The following is a 25499-nucleotide window of genomic DNA, read 5'->3' on the forward strand; positions in this document are numbered from 1 at the left end:
ATACTCTGCTAGACTGAATATAACTTCACAGAAATATTTTGAGTTTTTACTTTTATATGCATGATATTTAATTAAATTTTTGTGTTTTCAATTTCATACCTGTGCAATATATGTGCTTATGTTGAGAAAAGTAAGTGTTTAATATTTAACATTTACTCAGTTTTTCATCTAATATTTTACCAGAGGAACTTATCTTCTATTTTGACGACACAAAACAAAGTACAAATTTCTTAACAATTTATTTTTCGGTTTTTTAATAAATTATAGATTTAGGCATTATACTGTAATACATACTTATATACAAATTCCAATTTTTTACTAAAAGTAGGGGAGACACTGATAGAAAGTAACTACTGATGTTCAATTTAAAGCAAAAAAATAACACCCAAGGCAATTTATTTTTATATAAGTAACAGTTGATAATAAAAGAAATCGAACAAAAAAACTCCCTTTTGACGCTTTATAAGTAGTGCGATCTGCAGATCATTTTAACGTAGGGCGTTGACTAAATGCAATAATGGGAACTTGTTCGAACAAAACTACTTCATCTTTCTCTTTTGGACCCTATCACAAAATCAGTATATATTATTAGGTATTATGACGACTGTCACTACTATACCCTGGCACAACCGTACCCAGTTTTCCCTATTATAGGTTTGCTTTCTTATCATATTGTTAATAGCTTCCACGGTCATAAATCATTAGCGATATTATTATTAATCGACTGGGTTATTAAACACCGTTGGTGATTAATTAAATGTAACTAGTAGGTTGTACATTTTCATCTCCTAAGATAAGAAATTAATTGTTATTTTAGTATTTTAATTATCTATATCATATCAGGATACTTTAAATTTTATTTAGTAATATGGTGAAAATTGCTATTAGTTCATATGATCATAAATCATTAACCATATTATTATTAATCACCTGGCAATTAAACGCACCGTCAGTGATTAGTCAAATGCAACTAATATATAGTGAATAAATTTTCACTTACCTAGATAAGAAATTAATTAAATTGAGCAGTTGATCCCACATCGGATTGTCGGCGTAACTAGACTTACGCAAGAAACTTGCCTTCTGACATTTTCTTAACGAAATCACTGACTATAACGTATGAGTTGCTCACAGTCTTAACGCAAGCGGCAATTTTCTATCGTGACTCCACAAATCAAAGAGGATACATTGTTTTGTTTCATCGTAAAACCTCCCACGTTTAAATAGCTAATGTCTAAGTGCACGCGATATGAGAATCGCTTTATTATACCTTTAAATTTTTTGCTAAGACATGTAGTATTTTGACTAAGTATCATGTTCCGTTCTACGCATGAAACTATTCTGTAATAATATTACTCATCTTATCTTGTTTCATATGGATACGGACAACATAATAAGAGACAAATTTTATATTTTAACTTTTTTTATTTCATCTATTCATTTAACAGATATCAGAACTTAAGTACAGTCATATGAGCTGTTGTGATGACTTTTCAATGAAGTCCCAAATGATTGTCCCATACCTATGTAATAAATGCAATATCAAAATTCTATAATACTGCTGAATTTTTTATTGACCTAGCAATGTCGGATACAGGGCCATTTTACTTGGAAATATATCGGTATCTAATAGTACCAAGTGAAAATATATGTCATCACTGATATATACAGGCTGTTCGAAGCTAGTTTCGAAACACTAGCCACTAATCAATGGGAGAGTCTAAGTTTTCCAAATTCAATTGTTTTTTTTTTTTCATAACCCAGAACAAACCCAGAATGATGTGGATCCTATAGATAGCATTTATTATAAATAACGATTAAAATCTAATAATCTGACTACCAATATAATGATAACATGAGTATATTATGTTCTCATATTGTCTAGGCTAACTACCATTAAAAACGCTGTTTAATCAAATTCGAATATCACAACCAAATATTCGAATTTGATTAAACATCGTTTTAATATAAAATTATTCCTAATTTTTATTCCTTTCTGAAAATGTTACTAACCGCGAACGAGTTATCATCATAATGAACAAAGAAATTATTTTTATTTTTGACTTCGTTGTTTTTTGCAACCATCTCTTACTGATTTTAAATTTTAAATGGCAAGCATTTTTTAGAATTCATTATCAATTTGTCTTCGATGATTTGACAGGTTTAGGTAATTAATATTTTCTCGTCTGAATTATTTGCGGTAATGTTCAGGTTATAGCTATAGGATTTGAATCAGAAGCTCCAGATTCGATACTTCTACATATAAATGGAAATGAAAATAGCCTTAATCCAACATTAATAGCATATCATCACTATTGCTATTGTAATAATAAATTAATTATACTATATAGAGATATAGTCCAGTCATTATAGTAAGTTCACTTCGGAATTCGAGATACCCAGCTGTCTGTCTGTAAATACTTGTATATTGATACCTAAAAGTCGTCTCAAGACCTACATATGTTGAGTACACCCTACCATATGTAGGTTTTGAGACAACTTTTAGGTGCAAGTTTAGATGCAAGTATTTACAGACTTACAGCTTGGCATCTCGATTTCCGAGTTTCCTATCTAATTGAATCCTAAATTACTGGACTAATAGTATCTACAATGAAACTATCACCACATCAATAAAAAAAGTCAGCACAACAGTTCATAGGACGTAGGACTAAATATAAAAAAATATGAAAGAAGATTGCTAGCAGTACCTATCACAACGATTTCCATTCAAAACACTTTCACAAATAATCCCTAAAAGTCTCTGTTAATTAACCCTTTGCTCTCGAATTATATTTGGAGTTGGATATCATATCCTTAAATATTAATTTCTAGCAATATAGAAGCGGGAATACATAGCACTCAAGTTTTGTATATTTAAATAAGAATTGTTTTGTGAACTTCTGATATATCTCAATTCAAATACATTTATCTAGTGATATGTTTTAGTATAAAAATTATGTTTTACAATTACTATATGCTATATAAATACCTTTAAGTTGTAATAGCTGAGAGCAGACATACGAGGCAAAGGGTTAAACTATGTATAACTAGTATTTGTTCTTAGGCAAATTGCTTAATCTTTAAAATAGTGCAAATAAAGGAAAATTAGTTGTCAAAAATTTTCACTATATCTACATCTGCGTATATGTTTTAAATATCGCAAAAAAAACGAAATTGGAAGTTACTTTCTGATCTTCTGATTAGTTTAGCACACCATATGAAAATAGATCTGTGTGTAATTTGATTGCCTATATGATCATCATGATTTTGCACAATTTATAAATATTGCAATATTTCAATGTATTTCTTAAATATGGCTTTATTCAATTTCTGCACAATTATATTCAATATCGTTAAATTTTATATATCTATATTCCTACTGATTTTCTATCTACCACAGAGGTCATGTGTGGTCTGCGAGCCGACTCTTCGGATAATTGGTGGCAGAGGCTTTGCCTAGTTAAGCCAGACGAAGTTTTGAACTTTATAATGTAGCCTCTAGTTAGCGGTCGAATGCGCAACGAGACTTGCACGCCCACTGAACATCGACAAACTTATAACGGGAAGAGTGCGCTAAAACTTATGAATGAAAGTTTACGCGGAAAACCACTATATGTTAACGAATGGTTTATTTCGTTGGAAATTAGTTTTCTACGCCTTATGTTGTGAATTACTGGATTAAATAATTTTTGGGAGTTTTGAAATGAAACATTGTAAGTCTGATTCAAAGTGAAAAAGCAATATGATTGAAATAGTTATACACACGTATGCGTGTTCAAAAAACATGTAAAACTATATGTATATAATTAGGGAGGCTTTGAAGCTTTACAGGGAGAGCGGGGTTTGACAAAAAATGACGAAATATCACATAGGGGAGAGGAGAGTCTATTAGTGATTATAGATAGGATATCATGTGTATTTTTTACCTCAATTTATGAAAAAAATCCGATTTTTTTATTATCTCTTTTATTTACAATTGTTCAGTTAAGGCCAGTTAAAATCCGAAATTAAAAAAAAATTTTAAAAACTACAATTTTTTTTAAGTACTAAAAATACACTTAATGTTTTTTGGGAGGGGGCTAATTTCAAATATCCCCATGTGTCTCTAAGTGGGAGTAGAAATCCAAAAATTATTAAAATTCGCTCACGTTATTAATGGACGCCCGCTAAGTAGACAGGCATCGTGTAAATGGCATTTTACACTGAAACAAGTAGTATAAACTTTCCAAATGTGTTAATAATCGATTCAATCATATATGATCTACTTATCTAACTGTCAGTCTATCTAAGTGTCTACCTTAGATACTTCTATACCAGTCGACGCGTCTACCTGCCTAACAGTCTACCTATGTATCAGTTTACCTATATACCTGTTTACCTGTCTCTGTCTACCTGGTTATCTGTCTACTTGTCTGTCAACCAACGTACCTGACCATCTTTTCACTTGTGCTCGCCCATAGATAAGCGGTTAAGAGCGACGGGACTTGTTTCAGAGGTCCCGGGTTCGATACCCACTTCGAGCAACATGTTGTCAGGCAGCAGTGACAACGATTTTCACTTGGAAATATAGATAGCAATATGTTTCCAAGTGAAAATAGCCCGGCATTGCTGCACAATAAAAAGTCAGCCCTATTAGATTAATTCTAATAACAAAAATCATCAAATATGGATGGATTAACCATTGGGTTACCATCTAAAAATACGAAGTAAAGAGAAATTTCAGCCCAACAGCTCATAGGACGTAAGGTTCTGGTTGCTGTTAAAAATATTAAAAAAAAAAATTTCACTTTTTTCTGTTTAACTGTCTACCTATGACATATAAATTATGTATTGATCATTTTTGACCAATTGTAGACATTTTACTTGTTTTTTGCAACATTGAAACTGCTGGACTTATTCCGTCAACACAAGTAAAATATTTTTTGTACCATTCAAATCGGATGCTCTGCTATCTCATAAACTTAATTGCATTATATGCGCTCTGTATAGCTTGCCTCTTCGAAATAGATGAACCTGCCTTTCGCAAAATAATAGTCAGTAAAGCTCAATAAGAATCGAGTTCTTTTTGCATAATTCAAATCAGTTGATCGTGATGTCGAAAATGCCGACAAAAAATTGAATCCACACATACAGATATACTACATACACACATACACACATATAACCATTTTTTAAGGTATTCCAAAATGATCTGAAGTTCTTGGAACGTAAAGATATTCAAAAAAAATTATTTTCGATTTTTTTGCGATTACTAAAACTCACCCTGCGGGAAGTTAAGTGATTTTTTTATTTTGCAAAACTATTTTTTTCTGTCTATTATTTCTATTTGTGCAATTTCATGAAAACAAAAATCTTTATAACAGCTGGTTTACAATCTCCTTCACCATACAATTTTTTTTACTTGACATTCCATCCGATCTCATTCTTTATCAAATGACCTGACCACATAGTAACAGATTTTTTTAGTTCATTCTGAAAAATCACACTCCATGTTAGTGCTTAAAAAGTACAATCGATCTTGGACTCGTGTAATTCTTCTTGTCATATATATAAATATGTATTCGGTTCTCAATCGATCATTTCTCTCCGATGGTAAGTCGCCCAGAAGAGGGAAACCATTCGTCTTGTAATATTACATCGATATCCCCAGCTGTCATTTTGCTCGGTACATGAGCATCGAATTTATTGCTTCTTTACGGTGTTCTATGCTGGAATTATGCAGTAGCAGATGGCTTCCTCGGCTTATGTGTGATGTAATGATATTATTTATCCAAGATAATAACTGTAAATATACATGATATATGGAAGCTGGACATATCAATATTTTTGTGGTGTGAGGGTCAAAGAAAAGCTCAATCCAACATTTACAAATTGATTTAAAACTTCTTCATATATAGTTTTTTATTTTATTGAAAAACGATCAGAACTTAAGGATTTTATGATGTGTTAACTAATTGCTTCGGTTTTTATAGATGGCATCTGAAACAGTTTTCCCACCATAGAGGCGGATGAATTTTATTATTACAGTTTCTGTAATGCTGATGAATACTCCATTAAACCAGCAATGCCTGATAAGGGTTTTTATTACTTGGCAACATATTGCTACCTATATTTTCAAATGACAATTGATGTCGCTACTGCTTGAGAATATTAAACCTGGAACTTATGATTCGAATTCTATAGCTCTAACCACTTACCCCTGGCGTGCGTCAAAATATACAGAATGAGATATTATTTTTCGTTATCAAAAAAATAAACCTACGACTGCACCCGATGGCTTGGTTAAGTTTTTTGTTAATGTTAATAGCGTTTAACACTAGAATGACATGATAAAAAATGCAGATAAGTCAAATTGACTCGCTCCGCCATTCTAGTGTTAAAAAAAAAGATGATTCATGAATAAATAATATAAAGTATTAGATTAGTCATTAGAAAAATTATTAAATTTTGTTCGTGAAATTATTAATTCAAATAAAATAAGGCCACCAGCTTGGTGGTCAGACATGAAAATAGGAGTTTTGAATTTTGATATCATCTTATTGTAGCATTATTACTTATTGTATTTTTATTACATTTAACATTTATCTTTATTACATTTTTGTAACATAGCAATCAATAACTGTAAATGGAAACAATAAAGTTCCTTGGATTTACCACATTTGCTAATTCTCTATCAAATAACAACAAACAGTCTATCTAGCACATGTCTTGCGGCGTAAAGACTTGATTCGATTGCTTCATTAAGCTGCAAATTTATTTATGTCGTTATTTATATCTTAAACAATGTGAAATAATTCATACCTATAACAATGTGAAAGCTAACCTCAAAGGCATATATAAACAAGCTGAAAACAGTGCCATGCGGTAACTATTACTGTGGCTTTTGGCTAAATGTACTAGAAACTAACTATCATATATAAGGTTAATAGTCGCGAATATGTGTAGTTTTTAACTGGAGGTAAAATGTGTTATCTAGTTTTGCTAGAAGATTAAAAAGTACCTTACTCAGATGTCAGATTTATAATTTAGAGAAATTTTACTAGGTTTTACTGCTATTGCATTGAAGTTATTTCTTGCTTAAGTGTATGTGTGATAATCATTAATTAGAATTTTATTATTTACTATTTTATTTTTTTTTAACTAAAAACTTCCCTTTTTCAGTTGCTTTCATATATAATTGCAGACATACATACGCAACCATACACAACTACAAATCTAAGTACTATACTATTATAATACTTAAACTAATTTTATTTGAAGTTTATAGGAAGTTCGATTAAATTTTAGTGAGTGTTTATTTTAAAACATGTTGAATTCAAAACTTCCTGATGACTTAAAATGGGACATCCCATATCCCTGAAACGTAGAAAATATTTAGGAATAAAAAAGGTGAGGCCTTTAATTTAGAAAATTAACATGTTTATACATTCAATAGTATAAGGTTGGACACAAAGATCCAATTTGATTTTGGGCAATTATATTGTGAAAACCAAACCCATTATATCAAAACAAATCAGACAAACTTCTATCTGACTATGTTCAATAAAACTCCCAGCTAATTCATCATTGTATAATTGTGTGTTTTTTTGCTAGTTTTCAAAAATTTGTCACTTGGTCTTTTTATCCCATTGGCGGGGTGAAATGGGACGACCAGGGGGCAAGAACTTCCAATGTCTTATTTTTAATTTTATATAGATTTTACGAAGTAATAGCTACATTATTCAATCAATGCCAAATATAAATTTAATGGGTGCATTTTACAGAGATAACACTGTAAATAACCTTGATCTGGCACATCGTCAGAAATATTCATCAGCAGATTTGGAATAACTATTTATTTAATTTATCTCTTGTGAAATAGCTATTTTTAAATTCATTTCCTAACCTTTGCCATGGTACAGGTTCAGTTGGCCCTTTTTACCCTATTCACGTGTAAGCTTTTATAGAGGTTATATAAAAAAACTATAAATGAATCTAACTTAAATTTAACAACAAATCTTTTAAAACAATTAAATAATGTAGATTAAAAAATTATACTAGTCTCGTAAAGTAAACAACAGTACGAACAACTGAAAAAAGTAACAAGGAAGGAAAATACTGTCACTGTTACAGATTTTCAAATATTTTAGCGTATCTTTTTCTCTCTACTTTTAAACATTGTTTTTAAATTTAAATTCTTACATTTATGAACCGATTCTGCCGCACAACAGACCAATGTTATGGCAAAGCCATATTACGCTCCAACTTCCATACAGTATGCTACTGAAGCATACTGAATATTGTCAAAATGTCCTGTATTTGCTCTAGAATTCAGTCGTTTTACACATAAACTACAACGTCACTTGTATATTATGAAGCTGGGTCAAAAGACTCTGTTTGTTATCTAAGATCGTTTTTTAACATTTATGCGGTTTCTGGGTTAGATTTTCTATCTGACAACCTGACAAAATCGCCTGACTGCACAGCAACCACATGGTTTTGAAAATATTTAGTACGAATTAGTGTGGAAAGTTCTTCATAACATAGCCTTGCCATAACATTTGTTATGCGGCAAAGTCTGTCCATTGGTTGTTTTTGAGATATCTTTATACTCGCGGACTTTTAAGCTTCGCTCTACCCGACTTCACTTTGTAATGATTTTTTTTTATTATTATCTCTTTTATTTACAACTGTCCAGTAAAGGACATTCAATAAATTTGATGAATTTACAATAGTCGACCGAAAAGGGACATTGTATACTACAAGGGCATGTTGGAAAAAACAACTTAGTAGTTGTTTTTCCATTCGATATAAAATTCACAATATTTTAAATGATGATAGAATTTTTCACCTGTGGACTTTTAAGCCCCGCTCTAACCTACTGACGTATTTAATTGCTATAGTAGTATTTATAAGTTTCAGAGTTGACTTACGCAACCATTCCTAAATTGCTTAAAAAAATTAAAAATTTGTTCATTTAGTTCTGTTGTGCCAAAAGCGTGAATAGATAGATAGAACTTAATTTGTAGAACAGAAATGATACATTACACTGGTTTGATTAATGGTTTATTATAGAAAAGAATGATTTAGTGATATATTTATAAGTTTGATGTTTTCTTCTTGATGTCTGCTTTGAGAACTCGAACTAAACATTGTATCGCGATAGGAAACCTCGGTTGAGGAGTCGTCTGCCCGTCTTCGGAGACACTCGTATTAATTCGGTCCATAGTGACATATTCCTGTTGCATAGATTGGACATATGCATCCTATATGTTTGAGTCGAAGTTACATCGGGGAAATTATGCATAACAGTTTTAAAACATTCATATGGACAACAAACCAATACCGAATTAAATGTATTTACCTAAATTCTATTTGTTTCAAAATCCACATTAAATAAACGATAGCCCGCAACCGTATCCATATAAGCATATATTCTTCTATTATTGATCCACGTGTTGAATGCACTTTCGAAATGAATCAGTTTTATTTGGAAAAATCGCACGCTGGTGCGCGCCGGAGCTTTCAGACCACCTCGGGTCCCTATTACCAGCTCCAGCCGTGGTAATAGGAATAGGCCTTGTCATGACGTATAATCTAATTGGCGCTCGCCTCTTTTATTTGCATGTGCGCTCACTTTCTTTATTTCCCGCTCGGCTGGCTCCTGGCTCTCTGCTATCAGAGACTAGCGGTTCCACGATCGCTTTTGATTAGCCGCTTCATATATTGCGTATCTAGTCTAGCGCGAACTATTAGAATTTATTTATTATTCAATTATATTACTGTTTATAGCTCATTTGTCTTGTCGAATAAATTATACCGAAATAGTGTTGCTCTATAGGTTACGTTTTGGTACAACTGCGGGGTAAATTTAAATTTAAGTCATTTGTCTCTTTGTAATTATAGCTAAAGTGAGTTATTGCCCATGTTAGCGTGAGTTGTTCGTTAAAAGGTTTTGCTTTTATATCTGGTATTTGATGGCTGTCCTGAAATGACTGAATTACATTTGTGTTTTAAACATTTGTGTTTTATTTAGTCATCTGCCTAATTAACTAGTTTACTAGTTTCAGTTTCATTTTGCATTCTATATATTACTACATTTTACACCTTATTTTTTCAGTTAAATTCAATTTTCAATTTAAATATATGTAGATATTTTTTATATAATGTAGTTTGCACTTTAAGAGTGTTACATAGAATTTTTACACCTCAGGTATATACTCGTATAACACTCTTTTATAAATTAGATATACTTTTACAAATGATTTTATATACAATGATATGTTTTACATTGGACATGTGGAAAAAAGAAAAGGTTTGACAATTGTTAAGAAAAATCTCATACAAATATTTAGCAAATTGAATAAAGTTACAATTCCAGCTATGGATCGATCACTATATAGATTGGCATGGCGTGTTTGACATACCAAACTATTTATTTTGTGAATTCGCCTGGATGTTGGTATTGTCTATATTTGAGATAAAAAATTTCAGTGAGGTTTTGTATGTTGTATACTGTCGGTAGGTCAGCCTGTTCGTGTATGTGTTTTGTAGAATAGTATTATCAGTGTCTAGATTTGACTAGTCTCAATGCCTTGTTCTGTATTGTCTGTAGTCTCTGTTGTCGCCTTCTAATTAATATAAGGTGTAGTGTCCGTCATGTTACATCTTATTCTTTCGGTATATGCTGAAGTTAAGTAGATCTAAGATTGATCTGTGGGATAAGAGAAGATGAAAATTGAAAAATTATGACAAAAATTAGTGCAGTATAAATGTATGGATATAGATAATTCACTTCTTTCAGCGACTCTCATTTAAAAATAAAAATTTAATTATATTTTGGTTGGATTTGCCTAGTTTCACGGGCATCTGATCGTTTTTAAAATCAAATTCTAATAATATTTTCAGATTAGTATAGGAATGCGGTTTTGACGGTTTATTTTCTATATTTCCCACAATTGAAATGCAAATGTGCCAGAGCAATAATGCCTTAAAATCAGTCGAATAATTAGCACAATGCCTTAAAACCAATCGAATCACTCGATCAAGAAAACATACCCTAAGCTTCAGAATTATTTTCATTATTGCTAATTTTCCGAAAAAGAACTTTGTCTTCCCGAAATTTCATGATAAGTTTTTTTGACGTCTGAATCGTTTTACACCAAAATTGGAAAAGCTATATGTGTCTGTGTTAGCCAAAATTTCACTATACGATGAAACTAGATAAGGATTCTTGTTGATTAGTTACTAGGGATGTGCAAAATTTTATTTGCAAAACTGACCGTTTTAGTCAAAAATTTTGAAGTGATTTGAAAATTCAAAAACTGTCCAAAAGTTATCAGTTAGGAATTCTGCTGATTAGTTTTAAGTGAAGATCAGACAAGTCGTTTCTATATAATTAATTGTTGAACAAATTTAGATAAAAATTTTTGATGATACAGTCAACCTACTAGTTCAGTTGTAAATTATAAAGCCGTGTCAATATTTTAAAATCATTTTGTGTCAGTTTCAAAAGTCGCAAAATCTTCTTATTGGTTAAGTTGATTATTTAAATACATATACATCTAGGAAGGTTTTTGAAACTTTCCTTAAAACAAAACACCTAATTAACCTAAACCTTAATTTTATTATTATCATTAATACTTTTACTTTTTTATAATTGTGAAGTTGGGTTGCTTTAGTTGTTTGTGACAGAGGTGAGATGTCTGTTTCAATATCATAATCTTATATGTTTTACACAAATTTTAAGAAATCTCATTCATAAAAATACAATTCAACTTTAGAAAATGATATTATCAATAGCATTAATTTGAAAACTAGTACTTCTTATAATTGAATTTGTCTGTTGAAAATTAATCAATTAATAATTATTAACACTTTTTTAATAATATATATTTAAAAAATTCATTAACAAATTTTAACTGTTCTACATTTACTGTTATAAATGTGTATAATTTTTCCATGAAATGCTGTGCACTTTACTAGCAGGTCCCATTATCCCAAATTCGTCTTGATATAATTTTGACAAATCTCGTAAGTCAATAAAACTGCTAACATCACTTTGCAATTTAATATCCATTAACGTTATTTGAACAATCTGATCATATATAACACCATAATGTTGCGAACTAAGTGATATATGAGATTTTGAGAATTTCATATCATCCTGACTTGCAACAAGCAAAAAACCAGGCGATTGTACTGCTACATTACTTGCTTACTGACTTGCTGAAGCTTGCGTATTTTATAACAAATACATGTATTTTTCTCATTCATATGCAAATACTTTCAGTTCATTAGATAAAATGTAATTGGTTCACTGAGGACTGTGCTTTAGCTTCATAATTTCCAAGAAAAAAATCTGGACAATTTCATACTATTAAACATCTTACAACAGAATTTTGGCAATGTTTACTACCAATTTATATGAAGAAAGGAGGGTAACATACCGTTGCCATAACAACGCTATGTTACTGTCTATTTTACCGGAGAATATGTCACTTAAATCGCTGATATAATACTTATCTAATAAATCCACATAAATAATATTCAAACTTAATAAAAGCAGTAAGATCACTGCACAGTTGTACTTTTTCCTTCAAAATGAAAATAAATTTTATTAAAAGCATTAAGCTCAAATTTTTGAAATAAAAAAAATTTACAATAAAGAGAAGAGGAAGTTTTTTTCGTGTTACGCAAATTTGAAAAAGATTTAATGAGTAACAATAAATCAGATTAAATATGGTAAAACTTAAAAAATGATTTAGTAAAATTTTTATACGGTTCTATCTAAAAATCCCTAGTTTCCTGGATAATTTCGATTAAAAATATTCTGACGATTTAGATTTGAAACACTATAATTAGATCTTCGATATTTATAATAATTTTAATTGTAATATAATTACAGTTAAAATTGTGCAATAATTTTCTAACTACGAATCACTTCTTAAATATGCCAAAGATATTTTATTTGCAATTTTATTTTGTAATTAAAATTATGTATGTACTTCAATATCGTATCAATCGACATTTAATCGATAATGATTAATAGTTTAAGAATGAATTAGAGTTTGCATTATAGTTATTTTGTTTACAACATTTGTTTTAATACGTGTGCAAGATTATATTTGCGAAAGCAAATATTATTTAAATTTTAATCCACTTGTTTATGCGCCGCCTACGTGCCAGATTTGTGGGTTTGATTATTGCGTTCTTAAAGATGTAATTCTCTATTTATCGATATTCTGATAGACCTTATCAAAATTGAAATCTCGCAGTAAATTATACAGACAATTGTATATATTACAGAAATAATTCCGTTGTTATATCAAGGGTTGAACTCATCCACTGCACCATCTGAATATTTTTGCATACTCTAGAAAAAGTATGTATTAAACCCAATACGTATTTTTTAAAATCATTTTGATAAAGTTCTATATTTTGTGATATATGTTTATAATTTGTTCAATTTTAAGTTTATACAATATGCCAAAATAGTTTTCTTTTCAAAATATTTAAATTGATGAAGGAATGAAATTAACTACATATTTTTAAAGTTTTCGAACTCGATCACTAATAGTTTGTAATATCTATTGGCAAAAACTAAGTTATACGGAACGCTTTTCTTGATATGTTTAAAAACAGTTTTAAATAGTAATTCAGAATGAAATTTCATTACCTTTAATTTTTTTATTCAGATTGCAATAATATACTACTTCTTCGATTAAATTATATGGTTTCTATATAATCGTTTTACAATCTGACACAAATTAAATAGTAAATCTTATTGTTGTGCCTTAATTCAGGGCTCTTTTGAATTTCATCAATTTTGAAAATCGATCTATGAAAATAATTTATACAATTATCTACAAAACTTATAATATTTTTGTCACACGCTTTTTATCTCAATAATTTTCACGGTTATTAAGTTTCATTACAAATGCTTTATTATAGGCATTAAATTGTTTAGTATCTTTTCCATAAAAAGATCATACATTTTTATATTAATTCTTATAGGACTTAAAAAATATAAGAAATATATCCATATACTCGAGATATTATATTCTTTAAAACGTTTGCTATAATGAATATTTATGAAACTAAAATGAGTCAAAAATCGGCAGTTTAAAAATAGTCATATGAAAAAAATTGTACAGATTTGTATTTTATACAGGGTGTCCCAGAACTTAAAGCCAAGCAGAAACGGTGTAATAGTATCGACCTGATTTGTTCTGAAAAAAATAGAGAAAGAAACTAAATCACGTTGTTTGGAAATTATGAGCTTTTAGGGCTAAATAAGCATTATATTTTGATTATTTTTCGTGTTTTTTTTGGAGCTTTAGAGCTTTGGTGAAGCTCTTAATCTGAAGCTTATAATCTTTTTTTGGTTATTGTGGTTTAAAATGGTAAAATACTTCATAATTCTATTATTAGAAAATTTTGAATGAAAAAATAAAAACTAAAAAATAATACAATAACGGCTAATGCATTTCACTCACATTCAGTTCAAATGTTTCTTTCTCGAACATTGAAGCTTTCGCGTATAACAAACATTTGAACTGATCGTGGGCAAGTAGTTTCCTAGGAAAAATCATGTCATTTTTAGGTTTTTAATTTTTCACTCCAATTTTATCAATAATAAACGTATCAAGTATTTCACCACTTTACAATCCTGAATAATTGCGCTAACTCTATAATTAACTTTCATTTTAGAAGAACTTGATATTTTTTAAATTCCCATTTAAATAGCAAATAATTACTAATTCATACAGAATAAATACAGACGGGATAAATTTAAATATAATATATTTTTATGTAAGCAAAAATAAATTGACTAAAGCATTAAAGTAAACATATATATTGCTATGAGTTTAATGGGTCCTTCGAATAGTAATACTCTAAGAAGTCATTTTGAATAAATAATGAAATTCTAAGAAATTATATTCAAAATGTATTTATTTATTTATTTATATAAACAATATAAGGGAATTGATGTAGGTACACATCGCAGCCCTACCTACCTCTATATTGTTATAAATTGCCCGAGTCACGACTCCGGTGTCAGCATCGCTGTAAAAATACGCGGCACACCCACCGCATGAACCCGACGGATTAAGATAGATGGGCAATAAAAATGATAGAAAACACAAGCACAAATGCACCAACTTGCTTTTTTCCATTTTTTTCTACTAACTTTTATTGCACTTTTATCTTTTAACATGCTTTATGGTCTCGTTTCTGTAATTGTATTAACTTTTACAACATAAATCAGGAATAAAAAACATATTTATATGGCTAAATAAGCATTATATTTTGATTATTTTTCTTGCTTTTTTGGAGCAGTGTTTTAGATTGCCCATGTCTTACTTCATATTTGCGCGGTTTCAAATTGTTTTGCACTATGATTTCTTACGCTGAGAAAAAGAATGATTCTAGGATAAAAGTCACTGGTTTTGGAATATGTTTAATCGTTTTCATATAGTTTTAAATTCAGTTCTAAAAACAGTTAACTCAAAGTTGTTTTTAAGAAAGGTTTTGTATATTAAAGACTGGGTACGGATGTGTCACTTCTTTATAATCAATCATTTGATTAATTTACCAGTTAACTGGGAGAAAAGTAAATTAAATGGTAATTTGAATATTAGTCTGCGAGAAAATACTGATATACTATCTTTAAGTACGATAGATTAGTCATAAAATCAAATCATACAAGAAGAGGACAACCGTCCATTGATGTTTATAACGGAGGCCGTTATAAACATAAATATGGTTTATAACAACTTTCATTGTCAGAAATATGTAGCACAACACAATAAAATAATTTAAACAAAGCTCGTAAGTATAATATGAAAATATATAACAAATATTTTTTTAAACAAGAAATCTCTGTGAAATCTTTTTTCCTGTATTAAATTTTCCTTTTCTTTTCTTTTTCCTATTTTATCCTAGTTAAGTTAGATTTTACTTCATCTGTTTAACTTTTACTCAAAAAGGACAAAAAATACAACATATGCATGTAAATAAAAAATAGAGTGAATCACCTGTATACAAATAACAGAGGGAAAATTATTAAAAGAAATCGAATAAACAAAAGCTGTTCAGTCTAACAGATTATGTTAATGTAGAGCGAAGGCTGAAAGCAGTAATGTAAACTTGTTCATACAAGTATACTTCATCTTTTTCCCTTTGCATCCTATCTAAAAAATCAGCATAGTTATTGTGCTATGACGACTGTCACTACATCCGTACTTTGTTTTGAATTTTGTTACCTTAACTTATTATGTTTGATTTTTATTAAATTTTATGGATTAGTGAGCTGCGAATCAGTAGTTAGATAACCGTCACGGGCAGCCTAATGTATGAAGATGAAGTATAGATAGAAATATGTGTATAAGTGAAAAAAGCTTTTACTCGGAATTGCTGCAACCTATAAAAAGTCAACAGTATTTAGTTTATGAAAAAATAATATTTTGTATCCTATCGTATTAAAAGAAATTGCGAAAAATCTTACATTTTAAGAAATTATAATTAAAGAATTTATTTTTTATATCAAATTAGTGTTCAAATACACATAATCTAACCTTGTTTATTTAAAAATCCATTAAATTTATTAGATTTATTAAATTTATTTCACGTAAGCGTGACATCATTAACTTCCCGACGTTTCAAGCCATTCTGAATCGAATGAGACCAAATTTGGAAAAAGTATGTGTGTGTGTGTATGTGAACCAATTTTTTGCCGTAAATTGACGTTTTCTCAAAAACGGCTGGATCGATTTCAAGAATTTAAAAACCATTTGATGTATCTCAATGAGGACTAGCGTTTATCAATTTTGCGTGACGATCAGCCGTTTGAAAATTTAAGCCGTTTTTGATTGAACTTTTTTTGGCGATATATATCATAGTCTCATAGAACATACTGAAATATTACGTCTTTACGACGAGTAGTTTAATTTTAAAAATTAATCAAAGTTTGAGAAAATGAGCAGTTTTTTGGACGTTTGTCAAAATTGAAATTACTAAAACTGACTAAAACTAACAAAGTCCGACGGAAACCGGTTCAATTATATAAAATTATTGATTTGTGAAAATTTGCTTCTAGAAAATACTCCGACTTAACGTGTTCGTTCGTTTTCAAATGTGCGTAATAAATTCACTTAGAATCCTTTTAATCAGTCATAATTAATTTACTTCTTATTGATTAAGTCGTTTATTTACACATATCTGGAAGTTCATGTAAATGGCCTCAAGGCAAAATACCAATACCAACTAGTTAATTCTTAATTTTATCTAAATTCGATTAATATGATCGTCATTTATCAGTCAATAGTTTCATTATTTACTACCTTTAATTACTAGAAGAAAGTATATACAATTTAACAAAACTATTTAAAAAAATTTATTGTATTTTATTACTATTTTTTATTCTTTTATAATATATTATGATTTACTTTGTATATTAATAACATTCTTTATTTAATCGCTTGACATTAAATAATTATTCATATATATTTTTTTATATAAATCATGTAAAATCGTATGCAATCGTATGCAATTATCAAAAATCAAGATTTTTCATAAAAAATTGCTACATAGGTTTATTATTGAATATTGAACCATATTATTATAAATTTTATTAAATGTTATTATAATTTTTGAATAAAATTTATTGTATTTTTTATATATGGCATATGATGCTGTGTGTGTTTTAACAATAGGTAATTCGACTTCAAAGTTGAGAAATATTTTCGATATCTCTATTTCACTTATTAAAAACATACTAGCCATAAATTCTAATTCAAATTAATAAACTTAACCATTTCAATTTATTTTCATGCTATAAGTCGTAAAGTGACGGAAAACGCTTCGTAATCGCTTTTCTGCTAACGTCATATTTTACGGATAAAGCAAATTAAAATCTGGCCTCTCTTTGGTCTTATTGTACAAGATTGCTCGTTTCTGCTGAATTGTAACAGAGTTTTAATATAATGCCGTCTATTGAAGTTTAAATGATTTAACATCTTTCAAGTAAGGTCTACAAGTATAGGTCTATACAGTGTTGGATGTTGCAAATTAAGTTTTACTTGTATTAATTAGGGACAACGGGGAACACAATTTTATTATTGTCATAAAAATGGTTATACCTATAATGATTACTTTAGCGGAAAGTTTATGCAGATTTCTAATTATTAGAAATGTAAAGAAATATTAGGTTGGTAACTAAATACGTGCGGCTTTTATCTTAGATGCTTTCAATTGAATTTTTAGGTTTGCAAATGTAAAATACCATTTGTTAATGGATTGTAGTCAATTTAGATGTTCATTTCAAAAGAAGAGTTTCTTGACCGATTGCGTACTTGTCGTTTAGTGTCTCTTGAAGGATGGAAAATCAAATCGATTTTTATGCCATATTTTGCTTTTCAATTTCTGCATAGGTAAAAAGGCATTTTAAGCTCACAAAAAGGTATGAGTTGGTTATGGTGACGAACCTTTAAAAAAAAAAGTGTCAAAATTGGTTTGCCAAATTCCGTTCGGGTGATTTATCACTCAAAGATTAAAAACGCTCTGGTCATCCAATTGAAGATTATTATAAGATAATTGTCTACTTTCACTCATAACATCCAACTGAACGATTAATTCTGAAGTCTACATTAAACAACTAACGAAACGAAACGATGATTTTTTCTATTATCGATGTCCATAAATTTCCATATATTTGGCCACTGGGCAAAAATTATTGGAGCTTGGATGGGCTGTTTCCCTATATTCAGTTTTTGTTATTTTGCTATAGTCCTGACTTTGCATCATCTGCTAATTTTTTTCCAATCTTTTTAAAACGTCTTGAATCTTTAAAGATCATTAATGATTATGGTGTCAAATTGTACCTGATTAAGTTGCTAATAAAAACCAGAAGTATTTAAAAGGTGATGCTTCGAAGACGACTAAAAGTCATGAATATCAATGGGCAATACAGTATAAGACCAGTTGAAAGTGGCATTTAGCCTTAAGGCCAGTTGCATGAACTTCCCGAAATATGTAATAATTGACTTAATCAATAGAAATTGAAATTTAGAAATTTAGATAAATTTTTCAATTGTTAATTTCAAGAATAAAGTTATTGCTCTTAATTAAATATAAACATTCTGATTTCCAATAGAATTTTTTCAAACATATTCAAATCATCTGCAATTATATTAATTATATTTCACGTTCTTGTTTGTATGTTCTAAAATTGTAGCTTTTTATTTTGAATTTTAATGAATTTTCTTAAGAAACTTTTGATACAAATTTGGACTACAATATTTTCTCAAACTTTGATGAATGTTTGACTTGATGAATGTTAGGCTAAGACCATGTTATCTACTGACAAAAGTTTCATAAAATTCCGGTTTCCGGTAGATTTTTACCTAAAATTAATTAGTATCATTCTCAAGCCCAATATCTTTCGAACAGTTTTTGATTTTTTAAAATCGATTCAGAATTGAGAGCTAAAACGTCGACAAAAATTTTTTCACTTTTCTGCTATTTACAAAGAAACTGTTCGGCGTATCGTCGCGCAAAACTAACAAACGATAGTCTTAGCGATATACATCGAATGACTTTTAATTTTTTGAAATCAGTCCAGCCGTTTTTGACACATGCTTATACCAAATTTGGTCCCATTCGATTCAGAATGGTTTAAAACGTCGAGAAAACATAAAATTGGCGAATCGGATTTTTTCTCGAAAGCGTAAACTTCTTCTACGGGAAGTTAATAAAGTTATTTAGCTCAATGAAAAAATCCGCACTTAGTTGCCAACCTTATGCAATATATAGTTAATTATAGAATTTTTTCCTAAAAAGTTAGAAATAATTGTATTTAAGTGCAAGCACATAACATTTATGTCAGTGATGAAAAGTTACACAATATTGCTTATTGTGCTCATAAACTACTAAATAACAATAGAAAATATTATATAATTATTTCATAATTCGCGTAAAATTCAATTATATTTCACATAATATCCTCGAATTTAATGTATTTCTACTAATTTAATAGAACGTAATGTTGCGGTCTAATAAAGTAATGAAGACGTAATATAATGAAAGTCATATAGGTCGTATAAACGTTGATCCACTTTTGAATTAATTCTATTCTTGAGCCGCACAAACGTAATTTCGGTATTGAAATGACTAATCTCCGGTTCTGAAGATTTAAACGATTTGGAAATACATTACTTTGCCGCACGATGTCATCTGATTATAAGCTCGATTTCAATCGAACTAGTAATCAGGCAAAAGCGTTCTACATTAAATAGCACTCGATACGCAATTTAAAAACCTCCCTTACGGCATTATCATAAAATTAGATCTCACCCCTGATGCTCCATTGCCGCCTCGACACTCTTCGTGGCAGTACTATAGCTTCTCTTTGAATGAATTTTTTTGTTCTGCTTTCCTTAACACAATACTAATTTTCTACTTCTTTTCTTGTTTATTTTTCCCTGATGTTTCATCAAACTAGGTGTGTGTAATGAAGAAACCTTTAAGCTAAGATCGCATCACCGGCAATTTATCTTCTAAATTATAATTATGTTATGCACGAGATTTGTCGATAACATTAAGGATTTATGATATCAAATGAAACTGACTAGAACCCCGTTTCAAAAAATCGTTTTTATGTCATCTGTCTATAAAGTTTATTAGATTAATATACTATAATCGAATCGTAAATATATTAAATACAGATTGAATATTCAGTTAATATTTATTGATCTTTTTGAAATTTAAATTGCTTGCATTCCAAATTTGTATAGGAAATTTTACGATAAGCGGCAATATTTAATAGATGAGTTCATTAAAATATTTTAGATCAGTTTTTTATATTAACTTTTTTTTCAAATAGTAATTCAATAATTTATTTGAAATTATAATTCTATTACTGTAATATAGTTTGAGATTAGAGGATGAAAAATTAATATCTACTAGAATTAAAAGATCGAAAATTAACGATAAAGTATCATTGTCAACTATGAAAGATAAAATAGTTAAATTATTGTAAAATTACCAGGATCCATATGAATACTTAATAAAAAACGAGTGCCCGTAAGGTTCACACGCGATTGAAGTAAAACTTTTTTGCTATTATGCGAGATGGCATTTAAGTTAAAAATAAATACATCATAAAACAGTTTTGAATAATGTTTATTAGTAATATTGTAACACTCGTGTTGCACACATTTATTAATTTCAACCATTATGCATATTTATATGAAAATGAATTATAAATTATATATTCATAATAGCATTTGAAATATTTATAACTACTTCAAAAATGCCATGATTGGTTTGTCATTGTAATTAGCATTTAGAACTTGAACCTTCATTAGAGTAATGAAGTAATTGCTGACTAATAAATTCTATAATATTCATAGTGGATTATGTTAAACAACGCCTAAAGACATATTGTTTCCACAATTTAACACATCATGTAATTGTGTTTGAACTTCATGTAATAAAATTAACATACATTCATTTACTGCTTGTATTTTTTTTCTTTGAGCAGCTGTAATATCTGTCTTACCTTTAAAAATATTTTCCATTATAGTAATAACCTCAAAGTTATATAGTAACCTCTAAAACCTCGAATAATACAAATTACTTCAATTTTTCATTTGTTTTATTATTTGCACTATAAATATTTGTAATTAAAATATTCTAGCGATCCAAACGCACGTACAAAGTCACGCATACAACTACACATGATACGACGACCCGTATAGAAATGATATCATCGAGAGAGAATAATGAGTAATTGGCACTCGACTCGGCCGTAACGCACTTCCGTTGCATTTGTACGGATTTACACCCAGTTACGGTCGCGTCTAAAGAAGTTTCACTTCTAAATGATAGTATAGAAGCCTTAAATTTGACGGCAAAAACAATTTTAAATGCAATAGATGATTCGGGATGTGTTAACAAAATTGATGATATTCCAAATAATATTGGCGGGAAGAAAATCAAGAAGTGTAACATATGATCCTGTATAAATACGGAGGAAAATTTCTATTAGTAATAATATGAATGAAGCAATGAAATCTGTTAATTTAATTACATTATTGATTGAATATTAAGTGTTTCAACTTAATTTATGATTTTATCAAAAGGTATAATAATTAGTTCGCTCAATCAAATTAAAAATTCTTAGTATTAGAGAAAAAAAATTATAATAGAGGCCAAAAGTTGGGTTGCTTTCTGAATCGGTTAAGAAATGTTATTACAGTAGTTTATAAGATTCTCGAGTTATGATTGCTGTTTTTATAAGAAATCAATACTATCTACAAGCCACCGATATAATAAGTCATTAAAAATTATAAAATATAATTTTTTTCATTGTATTTCAGAATTCTTTCTAATATAATCAGCAAAAAGGCATAAATATTTTTTTTTGATTATTTAATTGATTTTTGTACAAAACAGATGTTTTGCCTAAACGATCTACTACTATTTTAAGTTGTAAATGTTTTTTGTGTATACCAAACCTTACTACCCTTTACGAAATCTGAAGCTTTTCGCAGTCGACTACAGCAGTGCGAGGGGTTGTGTGAAAGAAAAGCACTCAGCTTTTCTTTTGCGAAACAAAGAAAAAGTAAGCACAGATGGAAAACCGCTGTTGTTTTTATTTCGATGTTGTTCTTTCATTAGGGAACGATTACGTGAACTCGTAACAGACGGCGCAAAGCTTTTTTGTGGTTATCGGTATAATTTATTGAATATTTTTATTGCGTTATAAATTCTGAAAGGTTTTTAATAGATATCACTCTATTAGGTATCCTATTCCCAGTTTTAAGTTAAATCTACAAGGATCATTATTATTTTAGTATACATGTACAGTTAGGTGCAAAACTGTCCCAACCGCACGAGAAATTTGTACTTCTCGTTAAAGACAAAATAGTAAAATAGCAATTTTTATGTAATGTTATATTATAAAATAGTTACCAAGCAAAATAAAAGATTAAAATAATAGTAATACACTTGTTTTTATATTTTTGTAAACAATATCACTTTGGACCACTTTTGCATTGGAAAAAGGAGTCCTCGACATATTTTATTATTTAGGCAGCAGTGCACTTGGTGTTTTAACTTTCAATAGTACTGCCTATCACCTTCAATGATACCTATAACAATATATATAGTCCGTTAGAATTTTATTAACACTATTTTTGAATTTTATCGCCATAGAACTTGGTATGAATCAAACTTGTGGTTATGAATCAAAATTTTTTAGAACCTTGATGTTAGTATAAAAAAAAACTGTTTAGATATTTTGAAGGCATATATATATATATATATATATATATATATATATAAATCATGCATGAAATATTTAAAATATTGAATTATATTCAAGTTGACTCTTCCATAAAGATTCTCCATCATCTCTTAATTTGTCACTTATATGTTCTAAACTATTCTATTTAAATAAGGATTTAAATATGATTTTGTATTTATTTTTAGATTAGTGCAAGTGTTTCGTATGACGTGGATGATAAATTTTGTGAAAAAAAATTGAAGCCATTAAAGATGTCGGAAGAAGATCCACAGATGCTGTTGGATACGTGGCTCAACGAGCTCGACGTGTTAATTGGGGTGAGTTAAATACTTTATTACTCATAAAACTATAATTATGATTAGTATCTATTAATAAAATGAACTTTCTTAGAAAATTAAAGTACCCTAATTATAGGCTATTCACAGTAAACCCCGTTAAGACGATTTTTTAAGGTCCGGATAAAAACGTGGCTTCAGGCTCAAAGCGTATAATGCGAGATATGAACAATTTGTGTCAGTTTGCGGAACACTTAATACGAAAAAATCGTATTAAGCATGAGAGTAACTTATAAATGTTTATATCTTCTATAAAAATTCTTGTCTCGTTTGCAAATCAATTTTTATAGTGTCATCGCAAAACTTAGTTGCCAATGAGTTATAATGAAAAGTTAATAAATAATATTAATTGTAAGATGAGCAAAGCATTCATGACAAATGTTTAATATAATCTGATTTAAGAAAAAACTAACCGTTAGTTTTTTTAAAACGTAATGCACCATCTTTGATTATTGTGAACATTTTTTTTCTTATTAATTTGATATTGATTCTATTAGGAACAATATGATAATCAAATAAATACATGATAAATTATCGTTAAATAAGTCAAACAATGTTTCAAAAACATGCATCGAATTAATGTATGATACATTTTCTAATTGTATATAAAAATGATTGTTTCATAGATGTACTTTTTTAACAATAGTATTTGATATCATTATATAATTCAAGCTTGAGAATGTCATTCGTCATTTTTATAGCAGCAATTCCAAGCAAGCTCGTTTCTTTATCTTTTACAGTATTTTTGTTTTCCAAAGTCTTGAGTTAATTGTGAATAAATTTTTGCTCAGTTATAAAAGACTATTTGTTATTTTTATCTTGCCAAGTTCAGTTCCACCAACATATTTGCATATCTTCAATTCAATGCCAAGCTGCAACTTTACACTCGCAAAAGTGTTTTATATTCTACAGTTTTCTTAATGATTTTTTTTATGCTGCTGCTTTTCATACTTTCAGAAAATAATAGAAGATAAAATTTTTATTTGTATCTATTATTCCTCAAAAGATTTTTATAGAACTGCAGAAGAATATTTAAAACTTTAGAATTTTCAGAAAAATATGTAGACAATATTTCACATTAAAAAATTAATATTTTATTAATAAATTCTTAGATGGCAGCTCAATGGTTAATATGATTATGTTTGATAAATTTTTATTGTTAGAATTTATCTAACTGTGATCATGTTATATTTCATTACATACAGCAATACCCAGAAAGTTTTTTTTCATTGGGAATTGCATTTTGGATCTATATTTCCAAATGAAAATGTATATCAATACTGCTTCTGGGATCGAACCCGGGCATTAATAAAATTGATAACTTTTTTGTAAGAAAACGAAAACTAGGGAAATATATATTACAAAAATACTAGTACAGATTAGAACTCATTTGAGGGCACTTTCCCTATTTCAAGTAATCTCATTATCCTTTTTAATAATTTTATTATTATGATTCAATTGCGTATATTGTTGGATTTATTTCAAAATATATCCACTGCTAATTAGATCTCATTGTGGAATCCCAGGTTTAATAGGCCAGCTCGGTATCAAGCAGTATGACACCAGGTTTTCACTTGAGATCATAGATCTCAAATATGATTCCAAGTGAAAATAGCCTCTCGGGGGCATTGCTGCAACATAGGATATAGCTATTAGATATATGCTATTAAATTAAATACATATGCTATTAATATTAGTAATCTCATTATCCTTTTTTAATAATTTTATTATTATGATTCAATTGCGTATATTATTGGATATATTTCAATATATATCCACTACTAATTAGAGCTCATTATGAAGTCCCAGGTCCAATCGGTCAGCTTGGTATCAAGCAGTATGATTTCAGATCATAGATCTCAAATACGATCCCA

General features: G+C 29.2%; 1 protein-coding gene across 1 annotated transcript in view; it reads left to right on the plus strand.

Annotated features, from left to right (window-relative positions):
• LOC113368303 (amyloid beta A4 precursor protein-binding family B member 1-interacting protein) overlaps positions 1 to 25499 on the plus strand; it is a 517505-nt gene that overhangs the window by 189878 nt on the left and 302128 nt on the right. The window contains exon 5 of the mRNA XM_026609849.1: positions 23476 to 23607. Within this exon, the coding sequence (XP_026465634.1) occupies positions 23542 to 23607 (66 nt within the window). The 5' untranslated portion in view covers positions 23476 to 23541. The remainder of the gene's footprint in view (positions 1 to 23475; positions 23608 to 25499) is intronic.

The sequence above is a fragment of the Ctenocephalides felis genome, unplaced genomic scaffold (genome assembly GCF_003426905.1).
Source record: "Ctenocephalides felis isolate EL2017-DRISC unplaced genomic scaffold, ASM342690v1 CF-g0.4_SCAFFOLD_01170, whole genome shotgun sequence".
NCBI lineage: Eukaryota > Metazoa > Arthropoda > Insecta > Siphonaptera > Pulicidae > Ctenocephalides > Ctenocephalides felis.